The sequence below is a fragment of the Nuphar pumila genome, chromosome 4 (assembly GCF_984573655.1).
Source record: "Nuphar pumila chromosome 4, dmNupPumi1.hap1.1, whole genome shotgun sequence".
NCBI lineage: Eukaryota > Viridiplantae > Streptophyta > Magnoliopsida > Nymphaeales > Nymphaeaceae > Nuphar > Nuphar pumila.
The window spans coordinates 89,697,366-89,715,515 of NC_143252.1; the positions used below are offsets into that span (position 1 = coordinate 89,697,366).

The 18,150-nt window shown below is 34.8% G+C and overlaps 1 protein-coding gene across 1 annotated transcript; it reads left to right on the plus strand.

Moving 5' to 3' along the window:
* Window positions 1-643: 643 nt before the first annotated feature.
* On the plus strand, window positions 644-15,656 carry LOC149840296 (anaphase-promoting complex subunit 6-like). Its single transcript, XM_090004385.1, has 6 exons — window positions 644-978; window positions 7,652-7,765; window positions 9,398-9,497; window positions 10,534-10,569; window positions 13,492-13,938; window positions 14,341-15,656. The coding sequence occupies exons 2-5, from the start codon at window positions 7,665-7,667 to the stop codon at window positions 13,561-13,563; spliced, it is 309 nt and encodes a 102-aa protein (XP_089860511.1). The 5' UTR covers window positions 644-978; window positions 7,652-7,664; the 3' UTR covers window positions 13,564-13,938; window positions 14,341-15,656.
* The last annotated feature ends 2,494 nt before the right edge of the window (window positions 15,657-18,150 follow it).

The following is an 18,150-nucleotide window of genomic DNA, read 5'->3' on the forward strand; positions in this document are numbered from 1 at the left end:
ATCACACTCAGATTCTTAGGTAAGTTTCTTATTTTCAAGCGGGACCCACCCGGAGATCGCACCAATTTGCAAATTCCTCTTTTTAATTTCTTAATGTTATTTATTTATTTTTTTTAAGTAGTTAGTGGGCCCACACACATGTGGCGCCCCACTTGAAAATAAAAGATTTGCCAAAACAAAATAAAACTTTATTTTCAAAAAGAATTTTAAAAAAAATTGGCTGAGGTGGCATCTCCCATTTAATTTAATTTTATTTTTTTATTTTTTATTTATTCACTATTCAATTTTTTAAGAAACAACCTCAAAACGGCGCCACAACCATACTTTCCAAAAATATTCATTTTTACCTCAAACTTAGGTAAATGAAATGAAAATTTTGAAAAACACAAGGTGCGCCCTTTTTGAAAACGGCAACATTGAAATTTCAGTTTCAAAATTTTTTCAAAAAGATGTAATATAACCTCTGAAAGGAAGTTAGGTTTTTTTTTTAAAGGAGTCTCAAAATTCTTTAAAAGAGGGGGTTTTGGATGGAAAGAGGAGGACGATTAAATTTTTTTTTCCTTTTTGCTCTTATCGCAGATCTCCATCCAGCGTGAAGAAACCCTTCCCATCTTCTTCAACCCACCAGCAAGAGACCCAGCCAGCTCCTTCACCTTGCCTTCAGCTCAGCCGCAGGGGATCCAGCAGGTTGCCGCCCCTTCTTCAGCCCACCAGCAGAAGATCCAACACTTTTCTCCATTTCTTTCAGCCCAATAGCTGAAAATCTACCACCATCTGCTTTTTGCAAGTCGTTGGGGTGCAGGGGATCTACAAGATCTATTTAGTGCAGGGGACTTCACCAAATTTTTACACCTTGCCTCCAGCCACACTGAGAAAGAGACATCCAAGCTGTCAGTATTCACCTCCAACAAGAAGTTTGCTGCAACACCACTGCCCCGATCTTACAAGAATATTTCTTCTAATCTGGAGCATAAACAGGTAAAATTTCAATTCATGACTTTTAAAATTAACTGGCCTTTGTTTCATTAACAAAGCATAAAAAGGAATCTTTTAGAGGAACCATATGTTCACATGGAACAAGCCATCATTTGGAACAGTTTTACACAAAATAGATCTAACATCTGTATAAGGGGATTGCTGGCGTTGAACAGGAGCGTGGATTGTTCTCATGTACAGCTTGGCCTATTTATTTTCAGTCAAACCAAAAGATGTATAGATCGCATATCAATACAGAAAATTACATAAGATTTTTCATTCAAACAGCTATGACCCAAGGATTAGCTGTTGAACCCCTTTACAGATTATCATACATGACCCATCCATCTAAATCTTTTTTTTTTAGAATGTCTTACTCCCTGTAATGTATTCATTATCCTATATATATTACTAACCTTTTTATTTTGTTGTAGGACTACTGTGCCATTATTTGGCACTACCCCCTTTGGCAGCCAGATCTATTAACATTTGTTGTTTTAAATGATACAACAAATGTTGTTTTTCATTTCATCTCAAATGATGAAACATTAGTTACAAAACAGTAAAATCTGTTTCATTTCATTACTTCTCAGTCTTATCATATTGGTTTTGTTGATGTCATGATCACTGAACTACTAGAAATCAACAGCTTAGATGGGTTCAATGTGATTATATGTTACCTGTATGTGTAGATCATGATAAGGGAAGGCCATCGGTTTTTGCAGGAACTGATGAGTGGACAACTGCACATTTGAGTAATGTCCATCCAACGTTTAAGTATCTACAGCAGTTAATGGTCTCCTTATTGTATATCTCCCACGCGTCAACATAGTTACATTTGAGGAAATTGTAGGGCTGAAGACGTCAGCCATTGTCTGGATAAAACAATTTTCCTGTGATTGATATGAAATCTTTGCTACAGCCATTCTTATTAATATGTATATTTTCTGAATTATATCCTGTCATAACTATGTATCTTCAGCTTAAAATTTTTGTAGGTTAGAATATATCAGTTTTGCATAGTCATTGGTCACACCTCTACTCATTTGCTATCCCCAAAGTAACCTCTCATGGCTGTACCTGTCATGGTCAATTCCCTGCAACTTTATAACATTTTAGCCTTTCATTTACTGCACAAATGCATTGATTTCCCTGTGCCTTCCATAGCAACTAAGGCCTTTATCTTTGCATATCATCAACCGTATCCCATACCCATTTACTTTCAACATTTTATGTCATTGTGCACATTTACTATAGCATGTCTGTTTCTACAAAATTATATTTCCCTCATCTCTGCATTGACACTTAGGTCTTCTTTTCACTTTTCTTTACATTAGCACACTGTCCCATCTCCATTCATCATATATTGTTTTCTACACTTTGTTCCCAATTTCAGTGTCTGTCTATCATCATATACATAGCACATGGTTGTATCACCTTGGTTATGCCTTTACACCAATATTTTGTCTCATACTATCGGTTATCCTATATAGGTCATCCGTGGCATGTCCGTAGTGAATGTTCATCAGCATATCATTTCAGCTTATATTTTCCCCATTACATTTGGAAATTTAAGTATCATGTATATTTCTCTTTATAAGCATATATATATCTGTATATGTAAATATACCTATATATATATGTACATGTGTATCTATATATATTTATATACCTATATGTATATAGGGACTTCTTCATATACACTTGCTTTTCATGCATAAGCATTTAGGTAGATGTTTTCTCCTATAAATACACCTTCATTACCACATTTCATTTAGTATACATTTAAGTATTTAGAGATATATGTATATTTCTCATTTAAGTTTAGGCATGATACCTATATATTATCATAGGCATTTCAATCATGTTCTAGTCGTTGTATTGTATATTCTAGTATAATCTAAATGTAATTCTTTAGGCATTGCCCTTAGTATAACATGTGTAAATTTCTCTCTTGTATGCCGTATTTCTCATACTAATTCTCATTTTGCAAGAAAATCTGGAGGATGCTGATTCTTTTACACTATGTATTTTTTATTTATTTCATTTATTTTGATTTATGTCAGAGATGTAATACTCAAACTTGGAATAATATTTACTTTTACTGCTTAGATTAAGATGCATCTCATATAGTTTGAGTTTCTGCAATATCCTGATTCTATGAATCATGCATTTTATTTCAAAGCCACTGTTGATGAACACGAATGGAACGTGCACCAACTCTTAGAAAGTTGATGAACTCGGTGGAGTCCATATTTACGGCACTAGTCGGAATATGGACGAAACCCAGATTCATCATCTTTCTACCAGTCACATTGAGCCTACACTCTTAGGCTATTTTCAAAAATGCACATCATATTTCCAATTTTACAAAATATTGTGAATTAACTCAATTAAACTCTAAACATATTCATGGCCACAGTCAGAATATGTGAAGAATTTACTTTGACCTAATACACATTTTTCCAAAAAATTTCTCAGAAAATCTTTTCAAAGTGCATTCATTCATTCAAATCATCTGCATCATGGCATCAGCTGCTTTTCTCATGATTTTCTCAAGAAAATTTCACTCCATGGATATCGATTCCTCAAGAAACTATGAAGATTTTCAAAGTTGGATTTCCCAAGTCAAAGTTTTCCCGTGATTTTCCCTAAAAATGCTATTTTCTTAAGATTCATTTTCAAAAGGAATTTCTCATCTTTCTAAGGAATCAAAATCGATTTTCAGATATTTCAAGGACAATATTCTCAGGATTTCCATTTCCTAAGTTTGATTTTCCTTCTCCAAAGAGTTTTCCAATGAATTCCAATCGTTTTCCAAAGAAAATTTTCAAAGTCAGAGTTTTCTTGACAAATATTTTCCTTTTCAAATATTCATCTTTTCTTGAGAATTCTCTCCATTTTCTCAGGATTTTCTCACATCTTCATAAACTTTCTGGTGATTTCCAAATACTTTCATCTGAGTTTTTTGAGAGAGGGATTTCCATCTTTTTTCTGAGAAATGTTTTTCAACTCCAAATGTTTCTAAGCATGCATCATGTTTTTCCAACTTATATTTTACAAAATCTCATAGCACATGCCTGAATTCTTTGTGCATTTAGGATAGAACACAATTTCAATGATTTCACTAAGTCAAGCACATTTTTGGTCCTTGGTTCGATTACCCCTGTTAAAGGCGGCAGAAACGGTCGAACCTCGTACCAACAGGTCGAGCCCCATCCCATGGATTTTCCCGTTATTTTAAAAAACGGAGGCGAGTATTTCAAAACAAATTTTCCAAAATCCGATCAAATTTGAATCGCGAAAGCCTTTTCCTTTCTCTCCCACAGGGAAGGGAAGACGAAAAAATTTCTCGACGATAACAGTATGTATGTATGTATGGTGTGCATCTATTGTGGTATCGAACCACCATAACTTATGGTGGTACACTTGATTTACAAATATCTAATCTTCAAAAGAAAAAACCAACCTTTGGATCATGTTTAGCATGTTCAATTCATGGTTTTGAAACTCACCAAGTCAACTCGGTGACTCGGCTCGGCCCTCCAGCGAGTCAACCCAGCAGGGTAAACTCGGCTTGCCTTGACTCGGCCATGACTCGGTCTGACTCGGCCGAGTTCTGGGATATTTGAAATTTGATTTTTTGGGTATTTCAAAATAACAGTTTAATAATAAATAATAAATTACAAGACAAACCAGTTCAAAGATACAATAATCTATCAATCTTTATGTGTTGATTAAACATATTGGCAAAAAAATGATTCAAACTTCAAAGATCTAACAAAAAAGTGAAGCATACATGTATCGGTGCTTGTACTTCATGTTCTGGTGTTGGGTGCCTTTGAGTGTTGTTTTATGAACACATATCATATCCTTCATTGTATATAAAAATACATTTTTGTACAAAGTCTGTATCACACCTGTGCATAACAATTTGTACCCTGTCATCCTTATTTTTTGACAGAAACACCCATATCATACCAGTTGTGCTGATCTTGTACAGTATGCTTGTACATGTATCCATGTGACAACATTTCCCTTGGTCATAATTGGAATTTCTTCTGGTGATTCATTCTCTTATTGTTGTTTTACCTTGTTGCAACTAATTCAATCTGGCTTTTTATGCAAGATGATGTGTAGTTGTTCTCAATGAGGTGAGATCACTAGAAAGGATCAAAGGAAAGCTAACAAAAGCTATAGGGTGTCTTCTGGAGAAGTTTAGCTGAAATTCCTAAACCATTCTATTTAGAAAGTTGAGTTTAAGTATGTTTCTAGACTCAGTTACATGGGGCCTTCATTGAATACCAAAGACATGCTTATTATGAAGAAGTTTCTTCATGTAACTTGATCTTTCCATGTGACCTTGTTATGAAGAAGTTTGTACTTTTTCTACGCTGAACTTGCAATTTTTTATTGTCAACTCTTTAGACTATATGTTTACTGAAAAACATGGTTTGAGACAAATTATATATTGTTTTTCTTTTAAAATCAAAAGTTAACAAAACCCGGTCCGAGTCACTGAGTTGACCCGCCGAGTCATGAGTCAATAAAGAACGAGTCGAGTTCTGAGTCACGGGTTTTAAAACCTTGGTTCAATTTACTATTTTCATATGTTAAAATTGATTCGAATGTGAGGTTTTATGCTATTTTTAAACAACCCTTTTCTTCATAAATTGTGAAGCTTCACTTTTTCATCATCTCAGAAATCAATCTGGTGTTGTAATGATAAAACCTCATAAGTCATAACCTAGTACATAAATTATGTTAAGCACATCTATATGGTCATTTGGAGGTTAGATTCATGCAAACAAGAGTGTGAACCACCATATATATATATATATATATATATATGGCCCATATTCAATTTTTTTTTATATAAATGGTTGGGGGGCGGTGGATGTGTTGTGGATCATCGTAAAAGAATAGTTCTGCTGAACCAAAAGGGAGACGAGATAAAGGTTTAATACAGCAAAACTAAAGAACAAGATATTTCCTTTATTTTTTTGACAAGAACGTAAACAAGGAGACTAAATAAAAACAAAGGCAACAGATCACGTGACAATCACGAACACAAACAGAAAGTAGTGAAAGAACAGAATGGAGAAAACATGTTTAACGAAAAGAAACAAAGATTTAATAGGAGAAGAAGAAAGAAGAATTAACAAAAAAGCATGAGAAGAAAGAGAGTATTGGAAAACAGATTCAATAGAAGAAAAGAAACAAAGATTAGGGGAAGAAGGGATGAAGAAGAAGAAGGTACTTATCGGTAGTGCAGCTAGTGTGGCTTGATGAGAATCTTACTCTTGCCCCACTCTGATACCATATCAGATTTGCATAATATTTGATATGCTGCAGCCTACGCGTAGTAGAGAAAGAAGATGAGAATTGAAAGAATATGGGTCAGTCCTCAACGTGAGGTGTCACCCTAATGACATTTAGATTAATAAGTACTTCATGTTTCAAAAATATCCTTGTAATATTACGAAAGTACATGTGCAATACATATTTTGTCGTCCAAAAGTACCCAACAACTACCAACCTTAGTCTTGACATATATATGTATATGTATATTTCTGATATTCACTTTTCCTTTTTAATAAAGGTGGTGTTGGGGGGTGGGGGAGAGGGCATGTTGTCGATCATACACGATATGCATGCATGTTCCCAATATATATATATATCCAAGGGGGGGAGCGGGGGGGACCACCTTTGGAATCGAAGATCAGGTTGTGCTGTTCTTAGCCTATGGTTGCTGTCCCGGCGACATAAAACTGTGGTGTGCTCCCCTCAACCTCCAAGAAGAGCCATCATGCTTTCCCTTGCAAAAGGAGCACCCACATAGAGACACAAACTTGGAATATGGGGAAAGCTCCCCATCCCAAGCCTGAGGCCAAGTGGGCAACCATTTGGGATCTATACATGTGACAACTGACCAGTTGCAATGCAGTTTATATGCAGGGAAAATGACCCTAATTGTTTACTAACAACAATTATAGTACATGGTAGCTAATCTGCTATATACTACGCTCTTTTGTTTCTGCTTTCATCTTTATCGATATTTTGCAAGTTGGTTGTGGATTGTATTTCATTCGTAAAGCCACTGGATTTACTCAAGCAACATGAGAGTTGTTGAATTTTATTCTACTAGTTTTTTTATTTATTTATTTTCGGAACCATATTTGTTAGTCATTTTATGTACAAATGGCTCTTAATTATTTATTTTCTCCTTTTTTGTTTTTTTCATGAAAGTAACCTTACATTATGTGTTCTCCATGTTTTTCTTAGTGGGAATCAACTCTTAGATCGTCTGATTATGATATATAGGCAGTTTTTTGTAAAGCCTAAAAAATCAACAGCCTACAATGTGCGATACTTTCCCAGGTCATATTATTGTGTTTTTTAGTCAAAAAAACATGACTGAAAACCAATCCCCACTATTTTTGACATGCTGAATCCATCTATGAGGTCCGATTGGAACAAAACACCTGCACTATGGAGATCCAGAGGTATTTGTACCTACAAATAATTGTAATAATACATTACTCCTGAATAGTGTTGCTTTTTTGTTGTTCTTCTTCTATTAGTCTTCTTTTTGTTTTTTTAGAACTTCTTTTTCTTGTTGACTACATCACATGCTTTTCCTTGTATTCATTCTTTGTATGTTCCCTTTGTACAGGTATTAAAAAGCGATGCGGTGGTTCGAAAAGACTTTGGCATGTGTTCCTTCTTCTTCATATGAAATATGGGAACCAACTTTAGTGAACCTCACACATTCATTAAGGAAGCTTAAGTATGTGTTTCTTATCCCTCAAATATTTTGGGGTTTATTTTATTATGTTTGACTTATTCTTAGTTAAAACATTGTTACTGGAAGATTTTATGTATCTTTGATTCTTTATAAGTTTGCTTCCTATAAAGCTGTTGCAGAAGCTAGTAGCTATAGCGTTTTGGAAACTAAATTCTCGTTGTCGGTGCATGCCTCCAAGGCCATCAATTTTTTTACAAGAGAATTATATTTTCATTTACAAATACACATTTACAAATGTTCTAATTTTTATTTAACCCTCATTAAGAAAATTAAATGTGTTTAAAATTTCTTCTCATTATAAAAACATATGCACTATCATGTACACTTGTATAAATTTACCAGTGACTTCTATATTATTCGCTGCTTACTGGTCATTATAATATTAATACATAATGATTTTTGCTTGGATTTAAGATGCATGTACTGATTTTGTCTATATATATATATATAAATGGGGTAGGCTAAATTCATAAATTTGGTAAAGAATAAGAAAATTATTTTAGGTCCAATGAGTATTATATTGGCATATACTTTATGTTGAAAACAAAAAATTTAGTTAATAAATCTTAGATGTAATGATAGCATCAGATGGTATAACAAGTTCGTCTCTTTTTACTTATCAACTTTGAAAAGTATTGTAATTCACTTCTTAGTTGCTTACTAGTCACTTCTTGCTTTCTGTTTCCTTGGACCTGAAAGCCCTTGTTTCTTGCTTCCACTTCTCTCATTGCTTCTTAATTCTGCTTTTCAGTATATGTGTTTTATGTGCTTTAACTGCCTTACATAGGCAAATGGTTTATATGCATTTGGATCCTACTGATTTTTGAAGCCTTGGCATTATGCATCTTCAATGATGCTTGCATTCTGGTAGCCTTTTCAATTTGTGAGGAAAAAGGTTGTTTGCTATACTGCTTAGTTCCTCCCTTCTCTGCCAATCCAGTGATGAATGAAATTTTGTTCTGATATGCTTCAATCAACTTTGGAGAACTGGGATTTTTATCATTAAAATAGGTGCCATATTATTAGAGAAAATTGTTGTGAGCAAATTTTTCTTATGTTGCAAATCTGATGGAATCTCGTGTTATACTCTACATCCTGTGTTTATTGTTTCTGTGTGTGTGCATGCATGCACTTTAGAATATTTTCTTTATGTCTGGCACGTTCTTCTTGTATATGTCTGCACCAATAGTGTTAACTATAAATAAATGCTTGAAAATATATTTAGTCTGTGACTTTTTATTCATCTCATCTAAAGTCTAGATTGTAAAAGAATCTTCATGTTGCACCATGAAAATATGTGAATAATTGAAACAACTGTAATTTGCATGCTACTAATATCAACCAGGAACTACATTAATAACATCTTTGTAGATTGAAGTGTCATTGGGCAACTGCACTTACAAGTGTCATCTGTGTGCTGCAAGTGTATATTGTACATTTGTTGAATACTTCTCTTAATTGTTCTCTTGCATGTTTTTTTAGTGATTCTGTACTTTGAGAGTCTGCTAGTTTGGATATGCTATTTGTAAGGGTACATAAACACAAGTTTTCCAAATTGCAATAGTGGGGTCGTTTTTTTTTTCTTTCTTTTAATGAGAAAAGGTTTTTCGTTAGGCGCTATCCTGAAGCAATTTCATATTATGAGAAGGCACTGTCCCTCTCAAACAGAAGTTTAAGCACTTATGCAGGTCTTGCATACACCTACCACCTTCAGGTATACAAGCTTTTCTCACATTATGATCCGTCACTGTCTTTATCATTAGCATGGCTAAAATAGTTGTCAACGCATTACTTTTAGTCAATTCAGAAGTGAAATGGGAAATATTCTTAGTGCTCAGACCTGATGACCAGGACAATGCTTATTAATTTCAAACATGCTTGTACAACTAGTGTTAAATCATATAGCAACCTGCTTGACACATTTCTAAGCTGAAAGAAAAGTCCCATTGTAGTTCTCAATTATGCCTGCATCTCAATTGCTGCATCACTAATCTCTATTCATACTTTTGCAGTGTGTCTTTAGTTTCTAATATATATATATATATATATATATATATATATATATATATATATATAGAGAGAGAGAGAGAGAGAGAGAGAGAGAGAGAGAGAGAGAGAGAGAGAGAGAGAGAGAGAGAGAGTCTCATTACAAGATAAGAGAAACCCTACATGGGAGCTCAAGGTGGGTTGTGGGAATGGTTGAGGAATTTAGGTTCGCACTTGGAGAAGTGGGAACTCTAAAAGAGAATTTTGAGTTCAAATTACCATACCCAAGAATGGATCCAAACGAAAGAATCATGTGGGATAGGTAATCAGAGTTCTATTTCCCTCAGATCCTCTTGAATCCAAACGCACCCTTAGGTTCTCTTTTAGAAGTTCTGTGAGTATTATTCTTCTGGCCTGGGTGTCCTGTGGGGGCACCATGAAGAAAACAATTGCTATCATGGTATAGGCCTGACAGCCAGTATTATTCAATGGGCCGCATATGATATTTAGGCATGTGGTGCATAGATTGTACTGGCGCTACTGGCTAACTGATTGTTTCAAATACTTGTGTTCCTGGTGCCCATCAGCAGGTCTGAGCACTACTCTTCCTGCCCTGTCTGAATATAGTGAAAAAAGTGAATTAATCATGTGTTCTTTTTTTGATATTTTTTTTTTAATTCCTTGTACTAAATGAGAACAATGTTTTACCTGCCTGATTCTTTAGATTCTCTTACAAGTGTTGAATTTGTTTGTTGTTTCTTCAGAACAATTTCGATGCAGCTATTACATATTACCATAAGGTCAGTGTTCACATATATCATATTTTTTTCCCCTCTTCACCAATTGTAAGCTTAGGAGGTATCCTTGTTCCATTGTGGACAGGCTTTGGTTTTGAAGGTGGATGACAAGTTCTATACAGAGATGTTATCAATTGCACTTGTTGATGATGCAAAATTCCGGCATGATTTTTTACTTCAGTTACCGGAATTATCTATTTTGTGTTGCAGGCGTGACCCGTGGCCCAACTCACCCGTGTATTTGTGTTTCTGACTAAATCATCCTTGCTGGGGACATATCCCGAAGTCTTTGATCCTGTAACCCCATGCTCCAAGATGCATAGTGATTTAGGATCCACCCTAAACCTGCTTGGATCTATGTGCCTTTTAGGTTCAGATTATGTGGAACCACACCGTAAGGCATGAGATTCAGATCATAAACCTATAGAAGAGCCTTTCAAGTTCATCCATGTCAGCCTCCCCCCACACCATTGCCACTATCCTGTTGTGAACACCCCAATTTTTTTTAAAGGTTTGTAAAAAGGACCTTTTTGCCTCTGGTTCCATTTTCTGAGAAAATTAAAACTAAAATTCAGATATTCTTCAGATGTTCTGGATTAAATTCCATATTGATATATTCAAAATCAAATCTCGGATCCGAACCCAGTGTTTTAAACCCAAATCTGAGCCCCGTTGTCTGATTTCCAAATTAAAATTACAAAAATACCAAAAAAATGGTTCTAAATAGCTCAGGCAATTCATTCGTCACTCTGTTGGATCCCCAACCTTATATTTCTCAGTTCGAGGTTGAAAACCTCAAATATTTCCTAAAAATCCAGATATAAATCCATTTTCTAAAGAAATTTTCTCAAAAATCGCCTTGAGTTCTTAGAAAAACTCCATTTTGTAAATACTTGGCAAAAATACCAAAAAATTTTATTTTTAATCTCTGTCTTCTCGTGAAACTTTAGAATTTTATTCCAAAAAATGCAAATAAATGAAAGATAACACAAAAACCAAAAAAAAAATTGAAAAAATATGAGAAAAACAAATAAGTTTAAGCTTTTAAAATCAATTTTTGCTAAAAACCTCATTTTGAAAACCCTTTTTATGAAAAATCTATTTCTGAAAGAGCCCCCCCCCCCCGTTACGAATATTTTTAGGGTTTCAAGAGTTTTCGCAAAGAGTCGGTTGGCCAACTCTCTTGGCCGTCTCTCTCTCCCCTCCATTACCCGCCAATGGGCCTTCCTCTCTTTGCCACCCTCCGATCATCGCCCTCCATCTTTTTTACCCTCGATCCCTAACTGATCCACCTTCGTTCGGGAACCCTCGTCCCTCTCTTTAAGAGGGGAACGATGGGGAAACCCCCATCATCCATTTTTTCACACTTCCATTGGCGTTCTTCTCTTTTCTCCTCCTACTTCAGTCATTCTTCTTTGCTTCTTTCTTTGGTTTCTCTCCCCATCAACTGGAGGAAGTCGACTCTGATTCAGAAATCTTGAGCAATCTGGTAAGAGTTTCTCCACTCCTTCTGATTCCTCTGATTTATTTTATCTTTCTTGTTTTACCACCTTTAATGCACCAGCAGTGGCGTGAGTTGCTTATGCGATATCACCCACCCCAGTGCAACAGTAACGGAACATCCGTTCCCACATTTCCTTTTTACGATTATCAGATTTTCTCTGTTTTTCACTTTATAGCTTCTCATTCGTATTCCAATTTCTCACATTCATCTCAGCTTCAAATTTAAGTTGGAACCTACCTCCACCGTCATTGGAAATCCCACATATTTGAAAACCTTGATGGCTCTCCTGCTCACCGGAGATCTCCAATGGCCCCAATTACTTGTAGTATCCCTGCAACCACCTTCACTTGGGAATAGGTTTGATCATGTCTATCCATCCCCAGAAAAAAGTAAAACACTGGCTATGATCTACTAGTTCATAAACACAAGGGTGCCTTCCACACACAAAATGTTTGATGGAATGCTTCTTAGAGACACAGAGTTGGATGGGAAATTATTCTGAGTGATTATCCTATTTGTTCATCGAATCTTTTTCTTATTGCATCCGGTATTGTGCACAAGCCAGTGGTAGGAGCAACAACAAATGATCGGCCCAGGCCTCTTTTAGGTCCTTACTGGAAATTTTGAAGTTGATTATTTATTTTATTTATTTTATTTATTTTATTATGTAGATCAGATGATAGAGTTTATATATATGGCATTTCCTATTTTTAGCTCATCTACAAGAATGAATTGCTCATTTTCTTTTCTTCAGCCTCTGGAGTTATGCTTTAAAAGAACAGGGGGGGTATATGCTGGTACTGTTTTTTTTTTTGAGTTTTTTTGAAGGGTCTTTGGATATCTGCCATGCAAAACTGTTAGCCTTATTTTGGTGCTTGTAATGTTTGGGGTGATTGCCATGTTTCTATTGCTTGGTGCAATTGCCATTATTCCTTGGCTCTTTTGATTCATTCGGCAGGTTTACCGAGATGAAGGTTATCTTCAGATTCAGTGGTCCATCTTTGGTTTATAGAGTGGACCAACTTAGCATTTGCTTGCCTATTTGTTTTTTTTTGTTTTATCTATAGGAATCTGAGGCATGTGGATTACAATAGAGATATTTTATGTATCTCTATGTTAAGATTCTAGAATGGCTCTTCATGGCTAAGCTCGTTTCAACAGATGTTTCTTGAACCTGATTAAATTAGAAAATTTGCATTTATGCGGGACAATTTAATATGCAACAAAAATTTTGTGAGTTCAATTTTCTCACGAAAACCAGGTGGAGATCGTTAAGATTCTTGGATGTCATACTGATGCTCCTTCAGTCGGCCATCTAGATATGCTGCCAATTCTAAGTTGTTCATTGGGAGATCTTGTGTCATTTTTTTTTATTTTATGTCGTGATACATAAGCAACGTTGATTCCCTTTTGTTCTACAGAAATTTTCACTAATGGTGCATTATACAAGACTACTCCCACTACTAGTCCGTCAGTTGGCTCCAGCGCTTTAGATTATTGAAGTATGGGGAGGTTGTTGCATGTCTTGAGAAGTTTAAAAAGTGGGTTGAGCATAACGTGCAATACCACTGTCACAAAGAAGCTTAATAGATCAATGAAAAGCAACAGGAATCATTGATAGATAACTTAAAAGCTGTCAAATTTGTTAGTGAGGTTGTCACAGCTACTTGTGATGCCAAATTCAAAGCTTCGGACATCGCCTGCAACATTTCTCGACTCTGGGTGTCGTGCTGCCATCAGATGAAGCTCAGGGTGTATTGTCTCTAGAAAGGCAGAAGCAGCATTAACAGGTTGACAATAATAGGAGTTTCTCAGAAATTCGCCCAGTAAGATTCGTCCTTAACAGAATTGGCAGGGAATTTTCCCAGGTGAGTGATTGAATATTTCTGTATTGTTGATTTAAAATTAAGTATGCCTTCCAAAGGGATTGTCTGTGATCTACCTACCCCATCACTCCACTGTAGGTGCACGATATTCACTGTCATCTAGTATTGATCTTCAGTCAGCATTCCTTGATATAATTTACATTCAAACATTCCTTTAAGGCATCTGACATACTTACCACCAATTTTTTTTACAGCTTGTTATCCCATCAATGGTGTAATTCTGCATTTTATTAGATAGATAATTCATTTTATACTTGTGTTTTTGTACCTACAGGATTAATTCCCTGTTTTGGATGCCGGGCCATCATCGTTACTTTATATTTTTCTTCCTTTCTGTAATACATTTGATGGACAATTCATTTCAACATTTTTTTTTATTTGCAGGATTGATTTCCTACTGTCCTTGTTGTTTTCCTCTCTCTCTAAATCAGGTGATGCCGTAAACCTCCATCCCACTCTTTTACCAAAGAATAAGGTATGAATCCGAGTGTTGTAAGATAAAAACAGATTACTGTTTGAAGCTCCTTTTGCAATTCATGTCTGCCCTCTTTGTTTGCCTGTTTCATTGAATTTGTATTGAGGGTTGTTCTTCTCTATTCCTGTGCTTTGGCTTATCTGTTTATATATATATATATATGCAGAAAACTCTTGGTAAATGTTATGGTCTTTGAGCTCCCATAGCAGTTTGCAAACTGTTGTGGCCCCTTTAGCCTTTTGTAGCAGATTGGCAAACTATTGTGGTTTTCCAGCCTTCACAGTGATTTCCCAAGTTGCTATGACTCTGTTCTTCTCCCAATATTGCAATTGGCACTCTCCAAAAAAAAATTGCAATGCCTATTCAGGATTCGCGCCAAATGGGTGCCTAAAAATAATTCCCTGACAATGACTGAACCAGATCTCAGAGCTATTGTAAATCACGATGGGCCATTGGTCCCATAAGGCTAGATTGTTGAGCTATTGTGAAATATGTTCTTGGCTGGTGTCACGCTTTGATTACAGATGGCTGACCTATCTTTCTCATTATACCCAATCTTGGCGATTGAGGTTCCCTATGGTTTAATAATATGGTTATTCTCCAGCAGTCTGTTCAAGGGAGTGGGTTGTCAATCATATTTTGGTCAATCTGTCATGGCTGCCACAACTGTGATATGTGCTTCACTTAAGTGTACAGTAGCAATTTTCGGGTGAACCAACAAAGAACAAAACGAAATTTCTTGTTTTACGAAGATTAAGTTCTCCAAAAAAACCAGAACTTGTGTTAGAAATCTGTCCTAAAGGTTGATTCGTGGGAAGTAGGAAAACTAATCAGATATCATTTTGCATATACCTTCTCACATATGTTTTCTCTTTGGCATAAAGTATTACACATAATTTTCTTTTAGCACAAGCATTATATTTAGGTGAATGCATATTCACTTCTTCATTAGGATGGTTATAGTCATATGCAACTTCTTTTCAATATGACATTTTCTGTCTATAGTTTGTATTTCTGGTGCCTCGTGTTAACTATATTATACAGGGATCCATGAAAATTTTAGACTTACTTAGACTAGAGATTTTCGATATTTTCAATTTCAATGTTGTAATAGTTAGAATTATATAGACTAGAACGTATGAGCATACGGAGTTTAGAAATGCTTGTTTTCGAATCATTTTTCTCTTTTATTTTCAAAAATTCACAAATGAGAAACACGAATGGCACGTGCACCATTTCGTAAGAGGTAATTAATCCTAAGTTGATGATTTATATCAATGGCCATAGTCAGGATATAAACAAGACTTAGCATTTTTATCTTTTATAAAATAACACTGGATCCACACTGGATCCTTTTAAAAAATCATCATATTTTCTTTAAATATTTTTCTCTTTTATCATAATTTAATTTAAAATTAATTCAATATATATACCAATGGCCATAGTCAGGGTATATTGAGAGTTAATTTCATTTTAAATTCTATAAAAGCACCAAAAATGTATTTTATTCTTCACTTGAATTTAAATGTGGTTATTATATGATATATTCAATGACCATAGTGAGGGATATATTATATCTTCAACCTCATTCTTAATTAATCTAAAGAATGAAATAACTTTTCAAAATCGAATTTCAAATCTTTTTCATCCATCATTTAGGATAGAATTGCATCATATTTTCAAAATTCCCTTTTTAAAATTCCAAGTGATTATTTTTCTTCATTTCTCAGATCAAACCTTATTTATGGATCCAAATTCAATTCTATCTCATTTCAAAAATTCAAGAATTCAATTCCAAAGTCCAGTTTGACTCTGAAAATTCAAAAAAACATTTTATATTCAAATTCCAAAATTCCCATTCAATTCAAAATTCAATTTCAAAGTTCAAAATTAACTTTGATTCATTCTCAAAATCAAAATCAAGTTTATCTTCAAATTAAAAAATCACAGTTTGAGATTTATTTTAAATCTCAAAACGTGACCTTTTTTAAATTTTAAATTCAATCGGGGTTTCTAAAACCCAGATCCATCTTCAAAAGTCCCATTTGGATTTTCAGAATTCAAATCCAAAGTTAGATCCTAATCCCAACTTGGATCCAGATTTCCAAATACAAATCTCCACTTTTGGGTCTCAGACTTCAGATCCAATATCTAATTTCATTTCAAGATCCAGAATTCAATTTCCACTTTGGATTTGAGACTTCAAGTCCAATCTCATTTTAGGATCCAGAATCCAATCCCACTTTTTGGATCTCAGACTTCAGATCCAAAATCCAAGGGTCCAGAGTGCAACTCTATCTTGGATCTCAGACTTCAGATCCAAAATTCATTTTAGGCTTCAGATCCAAATCCATTTTTAGGATCCAGAATCCAATCTCATCTTGGATCACAGATTTCAGATCCAATTCCATTTTAGGATCCAAAATCCAATTTCACTTTGGATCTCAGACTTCAGATCTAATTTCAGTCTAGGATCCAGAACCCAGTTCCACCTTGGATCTCAGACTTCAGATCCAAATTCCATCTTGGATGCCAAATTTCGGATCCAATTCGATTTAAAATTTAGAATTCAATTCCGTTTTCATCTCAGATTTCAAATCTAATTCCTATTTTCGGGTTATAAATCCAGAATTCAATTTTGAACTCTATTTAGAATCCAGACTTTGGATTCAAATTCCATCTTGAATTCCAACTTTCAAATCAATTTTATTTCTCAATTCTATTTAGATTTCCCACATTTCATTTTGATTTCAAACTTCACAACTAGAGTTCAATTCTATTTCAAACATTAATCCAAGTTCAAAATTCTAAATTCAAAGTCCATTTATGACTTTGAAATTTCCTTTCTTCTCCCTTTTATATCAACTTCAAAATCATTCATTTCAAAGTCCAAATTTATTATCCCAAACTCTGATTATTCCAAAAACTTAGAACTTTAAATATCAAGTTCTAAGTTAGAAACCATTTCTTCACTCCCTTATCAGTTTCATCTCAGAAACACTTCAAAAATTTCAATTCATTTTTTAAAAGAGCATACATCTTTGCATTTGCACAAGCATGATTTTTTTGTGCATTTAGACTTAGAATAAATTCTTAGATAATTTCTTAGTAAAGCAAAAGGCATGAATTCGACCCTTGGTTCGATTACCCCTGGTAAAGGTGCCAGAAACGGTCGAACCTCGTACCGACGAGCGAATCCCGTCTCCCAATTTAACCGCAAATATTTCAAAACGGAGGCGAGTTATTTCTCAAGTATTTTCAAAATTAAGGTCAAGTGAGACCCCGCAAAAGAGTTCCTCTTCTCTTCTTTTCTTTTTCTTTTTTCTTCTCTCTTTCTTTCTATCTTTTATTTTCTCCCTTCAAAAAAGGAGGAAATAGGGATTCGAAAGGATAAGAAAAAGAAGAAAGAGGATATTACGAGAAGAAAAATTTTGCGATGATCACAGTTTTGGCGACCGTGATGGGATTCGTCTTCGTTCGGTCGAATTTAATGCCTTTTTCTTTTGCTTTGATATTATCTAAGTCTTTATTCTTCAAATGTCAGCTTCATTTTCATGCAAAACTTAGGAGCTTAGACTCTGTCCTAAGCTGACATCATTGCATATAGGATATAAGTATGGTTTGGTAGGACCATATTGAGGAGATTATTCCATGTTCACATTAGACTTAGGTCTGAAATACAACTCTCCTCAATTCTAGGGATTAAATGTAAACAATGT